The sequence below is a fragment of the Lynx canadensis genome, chromosome F1 (genome assembly GCF_007474595.2).
Source record: "Lynx canadensis isolate LIC74 chromosome F1, mLynCan4.pri.v2, whole genome shotgun sequence".
Taxonomy (NCBI): domain Eukaryota; kingdom Metazoa; phylum Chordata; class Mammalia; order Carnivora; family Felidae; genus Lynx; species Lynx canadensis.
Window position 1 is genome coordinate 54039880 of NC_044319.2, and position 14292 is coordinate 54054171.

The window sequence follows — 14292 nt, forward strand, 5'->3', positions numbered from 1 at the left end:
TTTACGATCTAAAAGGAATAAAAATGGGTAGCATATTAGACAAATGCTGGATTCCGATATCAACCTCACAAACAGAAATGACAAATGTGGACAGCCAAATAAATGATTCACTTTTAATAGTATTCCAGTTAACGCAGGAGGAAGGGAGGTAAAAGAACCTTCTCTTAACCATTTCAATCTTTCTGTCCTTTCTAACACAAATGCAGGAAGGATAGATTTATTCAGTTCAAAGGATTCTTGATGCTATGTTTGGTAAGTCCACAAGAGAGAATCTGTCTGCTTCATTTCTAATGTAATTGTTGTTTTTCAAAAATAAATAAATAAATAAATATTCCAGAGACCCAGACACGCACAGGGAGTATGTGGCAGCCTAAAACCCACATGGATTATATACAGAATCATGGACAAATCTTTAAAATGTTGGTACTTCAATTTTCCCCATGAATAAAACGAATAAGATTGTAATACTCCAGTGGTCCACTATGGCCATATTCTCAAAACAACTGAGGCAGATGGTGCTCAAAGTCAATAAATCAAATTCACTTCTTTCTACAAAGGCAAAACTTACAAGGACTTTGGTTCTGAAGTTCTAAAAATTGGAGCCAGAAAGTAAACCTACGCCAAAATGTTCCTCTATGCTCCAACTTGGATTTATGTAAGATGTCATACACTGTTTGACAAAAGCACAGACCCCTGAAACAGGTTCCCAGGGATTGAACAGCTTGAGTGTTGTTATGTTTATTCATACTGTTTATAACGTTTGGCAGGTTAATCCAAAGTTTATGGTGGGATCTCAAGAACCTCAGAGTGGGAAGTGACCATAAAAGATATTCTAGTCTAAACCCCACATGGTACTTGAACTTGTTCTCCACATCTCTCACAGTGATGGGAAACTTACTGCCTTCCAACACAGTTCATTCTGTTTCTGGACATTAAGTGAAGAACTCAAAGCAATGAAATAAGTCCTAATTTTTTTTTAACGGTTGACTTAAGTAATCATTTAAGAGCTCAATATCTCCTAACACCCATAGCCTCTGAAGAATCCCAAACTAAATATATATTTAAATATTCCTATGGTTCACAAAGACAAACTATATTAAACAAATACACAGCCCAGGCAGTAGAGTCAGAATGCCTGCCATAAAATCCAGTCTCTTATCATGCAATGTGAGAACTCTGGCAAGTAACATTACCTCTCTAAGCTTTCATTCCTCTGCAAAATGGGGAAATACCCACCTCTGAGGGTCACTGTGAGGAACAGCAAAAAAAAAAAAAAAAAAAAAAAATCCAACTAAAGCACATAGCACGTAGCCTAATGCATATTAAGCTCTCAAGAATTATGTTATTACTCTTACCTGCAAAAGCTTTGCTATTAATTTTGAGACAGACTGCTCAAGTTTCTTATCAACAAAGCATGACCAAAAAATCACCATCTGGCAATGCAGTATCTGTACATGAAATAACTTTTTGTGGCACTTAAATATATTCCCAAATGGCTTAATGTCAGGACAAAGCTCACAAAGAAGGTGCTCTTCGCTATTGCTTATATTATAACTTGGGAGTTTTGTTCAATACTCTGCATTAATGAGGGAGCTTCTTAGGATAATATTACAACAGAGAGTGCAAGAAATACCAGTGAGGTCAATGCAGTTCTATTAACTGTCATCTAACACAGAAATATTTTCCTTGAATACCATTAAAGCTTTCTCCTTTCCTTTGTTCTGCTTTTTGAAGGCAGTAGGAACCCAAATTTCCCTACCAATAATTTCTGTTTTCGACTTGGCAGCATAATGATATTAGACTTGAGGAAAAAAAAAAAAATCACCTTGGCAATGTCTTCTTCAGAGGGTTTTTACAAAAGATATTTTGTTAGGATAAATTGCACTAAGCAGGTTCTTTAAGTAAGCAAAAACAAATCAGCTTGTTACTAAATGACCTGAGTAGCTTTCTATTTTTTAAAGAGAACCTACCTCGAAAACACTACACCCTTTAAATGAACATTTTATTAAAATGGAGGATATGAAACAGAAGGGTAATTAGACAAGTAAGTTGCTCTTTGCTATCCTGCTGATAGGGTAAACCCAGAAGACTCTCAGAGTTCCCACTGCCATATATAAATCAAGACACGAGCTGTGGTTGTGGCAAAACAGTTCTGGGATAATTTTTCTTTATATCCTGGGGGCTCAAGACAACTGACTGAAGAGATATAATGGCAACTAAATGAATACATGGCAACTAAATGAATACTATAATTTGTGTTCTCTTATATATGCATATGTGCACACACACACACCACACCTACACACCCACACCCACACACACAATGCCTTCTCTAAACTGAAAAGTGGAAATAGGAAGTATACCCGACAAATTATGATGAGATAGCTCAGAATTAATAGGGCCTCTGGAGAAAGAATCTTTGAATGGAGAAGAAGAGAAATTACTACCGTTTCTTCCACCCAAAGGCTTCCTAAACATTAGGTCAGCCCTATTAATTCGTGAGTCAGAGCAAAAGATGAGGGCCTTCCATTCTAGAGAGGCTGGCAATGATTTGTCAAGCCGATATTTCAGCAGGGTATAGACGACAGGACCCCCTTAAGATCCACCCAGGAATGAAAATAAAAGATCCTTCTAGATCCTCCAATGGTTTGAAGTTAACTTCTTTCCCTGGGGACCTCGTATCCGGAGGCAGACACTAACTCAGCCTAACCAAAACACAGGGACCTAAGCATGTTGTTCCACACGGGGTCTTAAGCTGTGACATTGTGACCTCCACAGCTTCTGGTACACAATGCTTCTTCCAACTCACAATTAACCCAACACTCTAGCTGCTCAGGTATTCCGTAAAGATCTCTTCTGGACTGATCCCCACCACTATCTGCGTCTTCCTGGCCTCATCAAACCCCAAGTGAGAAGAGCTTGGTTTCCTGAGATCAGAATCCTAAGGAAAAGTCCCCTCTTCATGAATGTCACTTATACCTTAGGCACAAACCCCTTGTTGAACCCACAAACTCTGCCACTTCCTGGGAGTACCAGGACTCTTCCCCATCTCTCCTACCCCCGAGTGATATCTGGCACCAGTACCAGCCCACTGTGCCGAGAGTGTGGGCAATCAACCCGAGGCTGCAGCAGTAACACCCCGTTTGGCCAAGACTGCAACAAAGCTTGATAGAGATACAGAGCCTGAAAGGTGACGTACCTGACTTTTCATCCCATTCCTACTCTACCTGCAATGGGCCATTGAGCAAGTCACTGAAACTCTCTGAGCCTTGGATTCCTCATCTGATTAATGAGAATCTCACACTCAGGGTCCTGCTGGGTGAGGCTTTAAGGTGATAATGGAACCTTAATATCCTGTGCCCTTTCCACACTGAACGGTGACTTATTCCAACACACCTATTCCCATCCTCTGCTTTGACTGTATCCTAAAGACACAGACTCACAATTCAGACACATCCTTTAAACTGCCTACCTGGACTCTTGATGTTTGTATTTTGTAGACTTTAAAAAGTAGAGGAAATATTAAGCACTTCTGCAATAGAAACTTTCTTTCAAAATGTCAAATCAAATAAGGAAAGCAAATGTGTCTATCCATAAAATATATAAGTATGTTATTAGTTTTAATGACTCATTTTTCCCCATGAGGAAGTATTTAGAAGTCATCTAAAATTATATAAACCTGCTCTTCTCCTCTCCTGTTTATGTCAATATTTTTATGTTAAAAATGTACCAACCGAACTTGAAATAAATCTGACTGGTAGTAATATAGAAATCTGTGTGAAGATTTCAGATGCTCACAGAAATAAAACTCTACTGCACTTCAATATATTGACAAGAGATGGTAGGATTGTGAGAAAACACAGAGGGAAAGTTTTTCAAACACAGGCAAAAATGCACAAACAAGACTTCAGATCCTAAGTATTGAAATATCTATTAATTGTTCCATAGTTCCTTTCCCTCTCATCCTTATCAACTGTGGCAAAAATAACATACTTCCTCTTTTTCAGAAAGATGAAAAGCATCCAAAGAATTATCCAGTTAAGACAAAATTTATAAAAGGGCACCACTTACTAGCCAGATCTACAAATCATAGTTCCTATGGGTTGGTACTCACAGATATTGTCATCATCAGAATAATTACAAGTACCTTTGTGTCCTATACTGGTATCATGTTTCTATGCACATCGTATCATTTTCTTTTTCTCTTTGTTTAAGTAGGCTTCAGCCCCAGCGTGGAGCCCAATGGGGGGCTTGAACTCACCCCCGAGATCAAGACCTGAGCTGAGATCAAGAGTTGGGCCCTTAACCAATGGAGCCACTCAGGTGCTCCCATTATATCATTTTCTAAATACAACTAATATCAGAATAGAAGGGATGAGAAAGAATGCAGTCTAACTGCTCCCCTGGGCATATGGAAATAGACACAGAGCTGAATGGATTTCCCCAAAATCACCATGCTAGGTAGTGGAAAAATCACAATTAAAAGCTAAAGCGTGGTATTTTGCCAGACACGAGAGAGAAGTTTGGTTAATATTTATGGAGCTGTTCTAAAACTTATTTCTATCCTCTGAATTTTTTCCACGATGCTCTGTTATCAAAATTCCCTTAGTAAAATTTAATGTACCTATGAGTACATTAAAGGAATTCTTCTATTTCTTCATGCACATTTTAAAATATGGGTTATTTGTCCATTTTCTCTGATAGAGGAATGAGCCCTCCTTTCTTCATCTCAACCACTTTACCTATGTTGTTGGTGGTGAAAACTGCTTGGGTTGAAGTCCCTTTTTTCCTTTTTTTTTCTTTTTTTAATTTTTTTTCTCAACGTTTTTATTTATTTTTGGGACAGAGAGAGACAGAGTATGAACGGGGGAGGGGCAGAGAGAGAGGGAGACACAGAATCAGAAACAGGCTCCAGGCTCTGAGCTGTCAGCACAGAGCCCGACGCGGGGCTCGAACTCACGGACCACGAGATCGTGACCTGGCTGAAGTCGGACGCTTAACCGACTGCGCCACCCAGGCGCCCCGCTTTTTTCCTTTTTATGCTGTTGTCTTGCTTTGCTTGACCTAAGGGTAAATATTAAAAACTAAATTTCCTTATGAAATTTTGGAACCAATTTTCACCTATTGTATGTCTATAAAAAGTCAGAAAGGACCCCTAAGATCATTGACATCGCCGAAAAATAACAAAATTTATATGAATTTGTACTAGTCCAGGAGGTCAGTATAATATATCCAGATTCTAGCTCATGGCGTCACCCCCCAACCACATACCCTGTGTCTAAATTAGCTCTCTTGGGTTTACAAAAACCTCATAAGCAAGATAAGTTCTGTCTTCAGTCCCATGCTCACAAGTAAATAGGCTGCAGTAGGTCTTAGAGGTTGTGCAACTTGTTCAGGTCCAGGAGGTGGCAGAGCCAGGCCATGAATCTAGGTCCACCTGACCCTGAAGCTTGACCCTTACTGTTTCCAGCAACAAGAGCTAATATTGATTTCATCCTTATTCTATATCATGTGGCATGCTGAGCACTTAACCTGCAGTTTCTTATTGGATATTCACGACATTTTATTCACAAATACTACTACTGCCATCATCTTACACATGACAAAACGGAAGATTAGAGGGGCGCCTGGGGGGCTCAGCCAGTTAAGCGTCCTACTTCGGCTCGGGTCATGATCGCTAGGGTCGTGAGTTCGAGCCCCGCATCGGGCTCTGTGCTGACAGCTCGGAGCCTGGAGCCTGCTTTGGATTCTGTGTCTCCCACGCTCTCTGCCCCTCCCCCACTCATGCTCTGTCTCGCTCTGTCTCAAAAATAAAAACATTTTAAGAAAATTAAAAAAAAAAGAAAGAAATAGAAGATTAGAAAGGCTTAAGTATCTTTTTTTTTTTTTTTTTTAAAGGCAAAGTGAAATACACTCTTTTGGCATGAAATAGCTAAACTGGTCCTCCATACTTCTGTGATTCATCTATACTTTGTCATGCACGCTGGCCTGGCTGGGGAATATCACGCTGTGTAGGACTGTGGGTGCCTTGCTCTCGTGTGCAAGAGTCCAAGAAAAATACTTGAGTCGCCAAGGTGAAACCCATCATACCAATAAACAGCAAAAGCCCTTTAATCCTTCGATCAGTGAATGTTATACCTAAATAAAATAATTATTGCTTTCATAAAATGTCTCTGTTGGCCACTGACAGAGAGTAAACTGAACCAGCGTGTCCTACAATAGCCTTTAAATAACCAAGGAGAGAGATCAAAATAAAAATAAATCTTGACCAGATTTATAGGTGCACTTTGATTAGTTCTTGTTTTTTTCCTTCAAATAAGCAATACCTGAAAAAAAATGAAAAGGGAATGTTGGGACCAGATATCTTGTAATAGATGGGTCTTCTCTGACATACAGTATGGTATAATGCTGACAAAGTAATGCTGGCCCATCATTCGTGAGGCTTACTAGCCAACTAGAGCCCAGAAAAGAAAAGGGGATTTTTCAGGATGTGGAATGGCACAACCATTTGGATTTGAACAAACTTTCATTTTTTTAACTGTACTTCTTGAAGTGTGGGGTTTTGTTTTGTTCTTATGTTGTGACACTTTGTTATTTGCTCCACACAACAAATTCTTTGTCTCAGACGATAACAACTTTTTGACTGAAAAATTCTAACGTTAAAATCAAGTAGTTCATTCAGACATAATTCTGGTGCTGGCTAAGGAGAAGGCGTATCTTATAAGAATTTAATTGCGCACAACCGTGACGCAAGTGGGGTTGTTTACACTCTAAGCTGTCACTTCCCATTGCACCCTAAATCATTAGCAGAAATACCAGTGAATAAACCCGGGGATCATTGTGTTTAAGAGAGTGAAAGTTTCATTTTTCTCTAAACCACCCTTTTAATGAAAACTTCTTTATTTCCCTCAGGCAGCACTTTATCTAAGATGTATTTGGCTGGTTGCATAAAAATACCCGGTAAAGGAAAGAAGGTTCCCATCAAAGCTGTTGAAATCTGATTTCATTTCAGATTCTAGAACTAATGTTGTTTTTTGTTTAAATAGATTTTGTCTGTCAATTTCCAGACCTGCTGTGCCATCAGCCTGTATGGACTGCTGTGGTCAACACGGGGGTTGTAGCAGCAAATTTTATTATGGACTGGTAATTGAATTGAACAGGTTTACATTTGAATAGATTTACTACATCATGATCTCTGACATACTGCACGGGACTGAAATCCCTCTCCATCCATAAAGATACATTTAAGACAGTATCATTCTCTCCAGGCTGAGGAGGCCAGTCTTGAGCCAAGGAGATGGCCAAACATAATTGTGCATTTATATGCAGGGTGTAATACAATATTTCACTGCATTTTTAAGTACAAAAGAAGAGGAATATTCCATGTTTACTCATAGCCATCCTTTTGGGGGGAGGGGCTTAGAGAACTGGTATTTTCCCATCAAAGTGGGCATAAGGAAGTAAAGGAAAATAAATTATTATTTAAGTATATCAGCAACAGCAGCAATTCCCTTGAAAACAGACCCTCTAAAGGCTTGATAAGGGCAACTGAAGAGGTGTGAATTACAGATAAGCACTGTCCCATTTCTTTTCACCAACAATGTTTAATTAAACCAGTTCACACTTCCTCGTCACTCTAACCACCCTTCAAAACTGCTCCTGCTTCAAAACCACAACGTGGGAAATTATTTAGAGGAAATTTTATTATTATTTTTTTTACTTCCTCCATAAACCTGGAAGTGCAAAGAGTTGAGTAAATCATGGTAGTAAAATGAAACCAGTCAAAAAATGCTACCAACCTGGAAATGGAGACATATCTCCATGTACTTTAGTTTTTGAAAATAAAAGCCACATCTAGGACACAGCAATTCAAAGTGCTAATTGATATATTATTTTTATAGCACTTTAAATACATGGATTTGCTCTTTGAAAATGATTCCTCAACTCCCGACTCTTAATTTACCCCTTTTGAATGAGCGTAAGTTTAGTGCGAGTCTCTACAGCTCAACTAAGCGGCAACATAAAGACCAAAAGTCGACCACCAATTACTCACCATTTACTGTGAAGTAGGTTTTGCTTGTCACTCTTTTACAGGATTTAAGGCAATTGCTAAGATAAAGCTTTCAACCTCAAAAGAAGTGAGCTATCACCATCATCCTAACTAAAAGGGAGATCCTTTGTCCTGTGTGTAGTGTCATTATGGTTGGGTTTTTATTTATGCTTTTTCTGGTCAAAACTGTCCCATTGGCATTTCCACTTAAGTTTTCTCTAGCAAGAGCAATCATACCCGACTTGCTCACTGTTGTACCACTGCAGTCTAGAATGATGCCTGGCACTCTGGAGAAACTTAATAAATATTTAGCAAGGGCATTATAAATATAAAATATACCAACTGTGAAAAATCCTAATAGTGCCAAAGGCTATATGGTGAAAAGGGAAAATACCCCTCCTCACTGGATTTACAGTGCCACACTGTCCCCAATCTTTATTTGTCCCTCCTTCTACTTCCCCATGTGCACCCTACCACAAAGCATATCTCCCTTCTACTATTCTTTCTCCTTTCTCTTTCTCCAGATATTTTCATATGAATTATTAAGATAAACTTTTTATAATTTTTATTTAATATAAATATATATTTGTATATAAAAATATACTCATATATACGGTGAATCCTACTACTAGGGGATTTGTGCTTTATTTTATTTTTTTACTTGACAACACATTTTGCATCACCTTTTCATAAGGCTTTAATTATACAATTATACACCCTTTGTTTATAGCTTCCCCCCCGCCCCAGAGGAAGAGGAGAGTCAAGATGAGAAGAATTGGAGAGTCTTCTCTGTTCCTAGTCAAATGAGGGGTTAGCTCTTAGTGGTCTAGTAAAGGTCATAAGAATGTAAGTCCAAAAGAGAAGACTGGAAAAAAAGAAAGAGTGTTTTACACCTAAAATTAATTTTTTTAAAAAAGTGGTGGGGTGCCTGCGTGGCTCAGTCGGTTAAGCGGCCAACTCCGGCTCAGGTCATGATCTCGCGGTCCGTGAGTTCGAGCCCCGCGTCAGGCTCTGTGCCAACTGCTAAGAGCCTGGAGCCTGTTTCGGATTCTGTGTCTCCCTCTCTCTCTGCCCCTCCCCCCCTTCATGCTCTGTCTCTCTCTGTCTCAAAAATAAATAAACGTTAAAAAAATTTTTTAAAAAGTGGTAACAATATGAAATGATGGCTATGTTGATTGGCTTGACTCTGGCGATTATTTCACAGTACACATGCACATCAAAACATCAAGTCATACACTTTAAATATATAGTTTTTATTTGCCAACTATATCTCAATTAACGACAGAAGGAAAAATCTCTCTGCAAACTTAGAAAGGAGAAGAAACACAAAAAGACAACGACTAGCCTCTTGATGTCCTTCGACCTTCACCTCCTGCAAATTGTAAAGGTAAAAAGAACCAGAACTACCAAGCATACCTGGTGGGCTTAGCTGCACATGTGACGTTTCCCACCTTGTCCCCTCCTGTCGATGTCAAGCCGTCAGCCAGGACTCATCAGAAAACTCAGGCATGAATGAGTATTCTGTCATCAGATTCAGGGTGCTTACTGTGACCTCCTCTTTTCCTGATTTCTCTAGCATTTCTGTAATCCCTTGCATACACCCCTTCCCCCATTCCCACCCTAAAGCGCGGGGCCTCTAACGACGTGCCTTACCTTCTTTCAGCATGCCCACTTTTAAACACTTCATGAAGCGGCAAGCCTGGCAGGATTTACGTCTGCGCTTTGTGATTTCACATTCATTCGTGGCGGGGCAGCTATATTCTATATTACCTAAAACACAGAGTTTGAAGGAAAGCGGTTAGATTTGCAAGACCCCAAAAATGTGAGCATCCCAAAGGCAACGTCTACACATTCATCCTGCCCCTCCCCTCAAAAAAAGTCACAGGAGATTCACGAAGATGTCATAAATGTCACGAAGCTGTCTGCTCGGTAGCAACCACTTGAGATGCACTGAATAACTGGAAGATAAATGGTAAAGGATCTCAAAAGCTTAAGTTTAAGGTTAGCCTTTAAAACACTATGCTCAGTCTACCCGTGTAAAACATCAGTCTTTCAGAATCTTAGGATCGAAATGAATTTTCAAACTAGATTATTTCTGTAAAAGCACAAACGTCAAAATCATATTCTCGTATCATCAGTTCCGGATTTCCTTTGGTTACGAATGCTCCAATGCATCAGGCTTATCGTCTTTCTGACACTAAACAGCACAAACCCCACTGTGAAAAATTATCAGCAGGCTAACCTGGGGCCTTACAATAAGCTCCTAGAGGGCAGGAACCGAAATGACTTGGCTCTTACTAGGCCTCACAACATGGTTCTCTGCTTCGTAAATGTTTATTGAAAAGGAGGAGGAAGAGGGGGAGGAAGAGGATGATGATGACCATCATCGTCATCATCATGTTTGTTACATTATCTGCATTAATGAATTCCAAACACTCAAGCTCCATGAAAGGGTCATAAATAAAAATAAACTGCTACGAAACTACACTGTTAATATCAGAGTTGACATTATTTGTGGTCGTACTTACACCCTGGAAGTGATAAATATGTAGCCAGAAGAAGATCCAAACTTTAACTTGAAATTTTTTCAATTAATGCCAATGACAGCATGTGGGATGTGCTCTGGGGCTTCCTACAGCTTTGCAAAGAAGCTGCCTTTAAAATAAAGCCTCTCTCCCGTATCAGCTCTGTCACATAGTGCTTGAAGGTCTTTCCTTGCTTCCTAACCCTTTCCCCTTGTGATTAAGTGCATTAGTATCTTAATGAAAACGCATTCTGTTTATTGCCCTCTTGGGAAGGGGGAGGTCATCACACCAAATGCATAAATTGTCATCAGAGACGGTCCGAGCATAATTGCAATTTTGCTGCTCCGTGTTTGCAATACTCAGGGTCCATCCAAGTCCCCTGAAACATGCGCAGATTCTAGTAATTAGCATAGAGTCTGCCTGGGACCACAGCATTGATGAAATATTTCAGAGTTAATCACACTTTGTAAACACTGATTTATATTGACTACCTTTCTCCAGACTGATGTCTCCTCATTAAATATCACATTAGTGGATTGCAGGATTGTACAAAGACTCAACTACTCAGCAACTGCTAATTCAACAGGAAGTAACACCTAACCACTTATAACTACCGAAAATTGGTTAAGTATGCATGACTAAAAAATTTTTTTAAAAAGCTGTGTACTATAACTGGAGATAAGCCTATCAAAACTATTTGACTAAATTAGCATTCTAACTCAGGGCATTTATAGTAATAAAAGCAACTACTTTTTAACATAAGAGATTCAATAATAAGAGTAATATTAATTGCATCAACAAAGGCACACACCATCATCTTCAGAGATATTACTAATACCCAGGAAACTGAGGATAAGTCAAAGGAACCAGACTGGCTGGGTCATGGCTGAGAATAAAAGGATTTAGGATCTGAACTTTAGATGAACCATTTTTCACTGCTGTGCTCCTTTAACCATCACTGGAAATTTCTTTTGCATCCAGGGAGTATTGCTAGTAATTTCCTAGGGATTAATTAGTATTCTACTACCAGATTCTTCCACTCTACATACCTCTTCCTATACTTATTAAAAAGAAACTCTGTCTTTGCTTTCTTAGAAAGAGCTGAACAGTAACTATTAGGGAGGAAAAATGATTTCCAAACAGCATTTCTTGCCCTGTTTTTGCCTAAAGATTCAGTATCAAGTCCTACCTTTGTTGAACTCAATGCTGGGAACTTCTACCAGGGTGACCCACCATTCCCCTCCCCGCCCCCACAAAAAAATCATCTTTCGTTTCCAACCAGTTCCTCTTCATCTGAAAATTCTATCCTCATCCTCCACAAGAACACACTTCTGACAGGAACCTAAGTCAGGCACATGTGAGCTCACATGTGGACTGTGGGTGTGATCTCCTAACTGGGCATTTTGCCTCCATGCTCTCCCCCTGTAATCCATGCTGCATACCTCTTCCTAGGACTTCTTTGGGTAGGTCGGTACCCTAATTAAAAAAAAATCACTAGGGGCGCCTGGGTGGCTCAGTCGGTTGAGCGTCCAACTTCAGCTCGGGTCATGATCTCACAGTCTGTGAGTTTGAGCCCCGCGTCGGGCTCTGTGCTGACAGCTCAGAGCCCGGGGCCTGTTTCAGATTCTGTGTCTCCCTTTCTCTAACCCTCCCCCGTTCATGCTCTGTCTCTCTCTGTCTCAAAAATAAATAAACGTTAAAAAAAAATTTGTTTTAATTTTAAAAAAATTAAAAAAAATCACTAGACTTCTATGGCCTCTTGAATTAAATACAAAATATTAGATTAGCAAACAAAATCCCCACTCCAATAAAACTCCTGTCTACTTCTCCAGCAATATTACAATTACCTTATGTGAACTTTCTGATGCAGCCATTTCAATTTATTCTTTTCCTGTGTCCTTCAGACTTCCCTCTGAGAATGATCTATCTTTGCCCCTCTTTTCTTCTTAAAATTACTTCCAAGTCACAATGTTCAACTCAAATTCCATTCAAATCTTTCATGAAAACCTCTCAGACCATCATAGCAGAAAATGACTTCTTGGTTCTCATATCTTTTCACGTACTCTCATCACCTACAGACATGCCATATTTTGTCATACCTTTTTTGCATGCATATTACCCATTAGATGGTAAGATCCTGGAGGCAAGGACCATTTCTTACACAGTAGAAAAATCTTCCACCAAAAAGTAGTAAATAAGTAAAATAATATGCTTAGAAAGCTTATATTTTCTTGATTCCTCAAGGTCATTGCTTTGAACACAATTATGGTGCTATAATGTAGTAATGCCCACAAGGTCAAGAGCTAGACATCTCATCAGGAGGCAATGTTAAGAACACTAAGAAAATCTAGGGCGCCTGGGTGGCTCAGTCGGTGGAGCGTCCGGCTTCGGCTCAGGTCATCATCTTGCGGTCTGTGAGTTTGAGCCCCGCGTCGGGCCCTGTGCTGACAGCTCAGAGCCTGGAGCCTGTTTCGGATTCTGTGTCTCCCTCTCTCTCTGTTCCTCCTCAGCTCTGTCTCTCTCTGTCTCTTTCTCTCAAAAATAAATAAACATTAAAAAAAATTTTAAAAAACACTAGGAAAATCATTCCACGAACTAAAAAACAGTATTCAGAAACCTAGTTAATTTTTCAAAACCTTGAAAAGTGGCTTTGAGAAAAATGAAATGCAAGGCAAAACAGGAAGAGATCATTAAGGGGAAAACCAAAAATATACAAAGGCTGCTAGGGTACAAAGTGTGAAAAGAAAAAAAAAAAACTGTAAGAGGCTTTAAAGGAAATAAAAGAGCATCTTGATATGAATAGAATAAGAACGAAAGGAAAATAAAACATGAAAATACACACAGATGACACTAAAAGGGTTAACTTTTATCTTGTCATAGTACTTATTGGACACATTGGAGAAAATATTTAGGAGTGATTCAACAAGAGTAGCTAAATCTGTGATTTATGACCCTTCTAAGGATGATTGTGTAAAGATTTTTAAATTTCTTCAAAAAACAGAAGGAAAATTATAAAATTACCACATGAGAATTTTAGGTCATATATAAAGAAGTACTCTAGTTTCCTTTCTAACCATTACATTCCATAGTTCCTCGATGACAAAAAGAAATGTAAAGGCAGAGAAATTTTTAATAGTGCCTTAGGATGAACTTTGAGGGAGAAGATCTGTCTTATTCATTCTTGGATCCTTGATGCTCATCAATGAGCCTGCCATTTTGTATCATGTGATGGGCTGGAACAGAAAGAGGTAGTTCCTGCTCTTGAGAAGTCCACAGTCTTACAGAGGAGATAAGACTTGTAAGCAAATAACAATACAATTTGGTGTAGGGGCAATGGTTCTGGATTCAGTATTAGCATGCACGTGCAAACACACGCGCTCCCACAAATGCAGAGATCATGCCTAAGAAAGTCAATGAATTCTCAGCCTAGGAGTGAATGACCAAACTATGCTGTGAAAAATGAATACCTAACTATGCTGTGGTAGAAGTATCTTCCCAAAGCTATAGGCAACAAAACATTTTTGTAAAAATTTCACTGTGAATGGATAGAAAATATAGTGGTCCTGAGTGCACAAATGGTATATTTTCAGCTTAAGTGTACAGAAATTGTTTATGATGAATCAGGTATCCTTCAGCCAAATTTCAATAAATTAGTCTTGACATGTATGAGTGATAACCTTGATTTCACTAAGTAACACCAGTTTATATCTTGAAAAA

At 39.1% G+C, this 14292-nt stretch overlaps 1 protein-coding gene across 5 annotated transcripts in view; it reads right to left on the reverse strand.

Annotated features, from left to right (window-relative positions):
- ESRRG (estrogen related receptor gamma) overlaps window positions 1-14292 on the reverse strand; it is a 438667-nt gene that overhangs the window by 145755 nt on the left and 278620 nt on the right. For all 5 annotated transcript variants that reach the window (XM_032591789.1, XM_030302573.1, XM_030302570.1 and 2 more), the window contains one exon: window positions 9704-9820. In XM_032591789.1, coding sequence (XP_032447680.1) covers window positions 9704-9820 — 117 coding nt within the window. The remainder of the gene's footprint in view (window positions 1-9703; window positions 9821-14292) is intronic.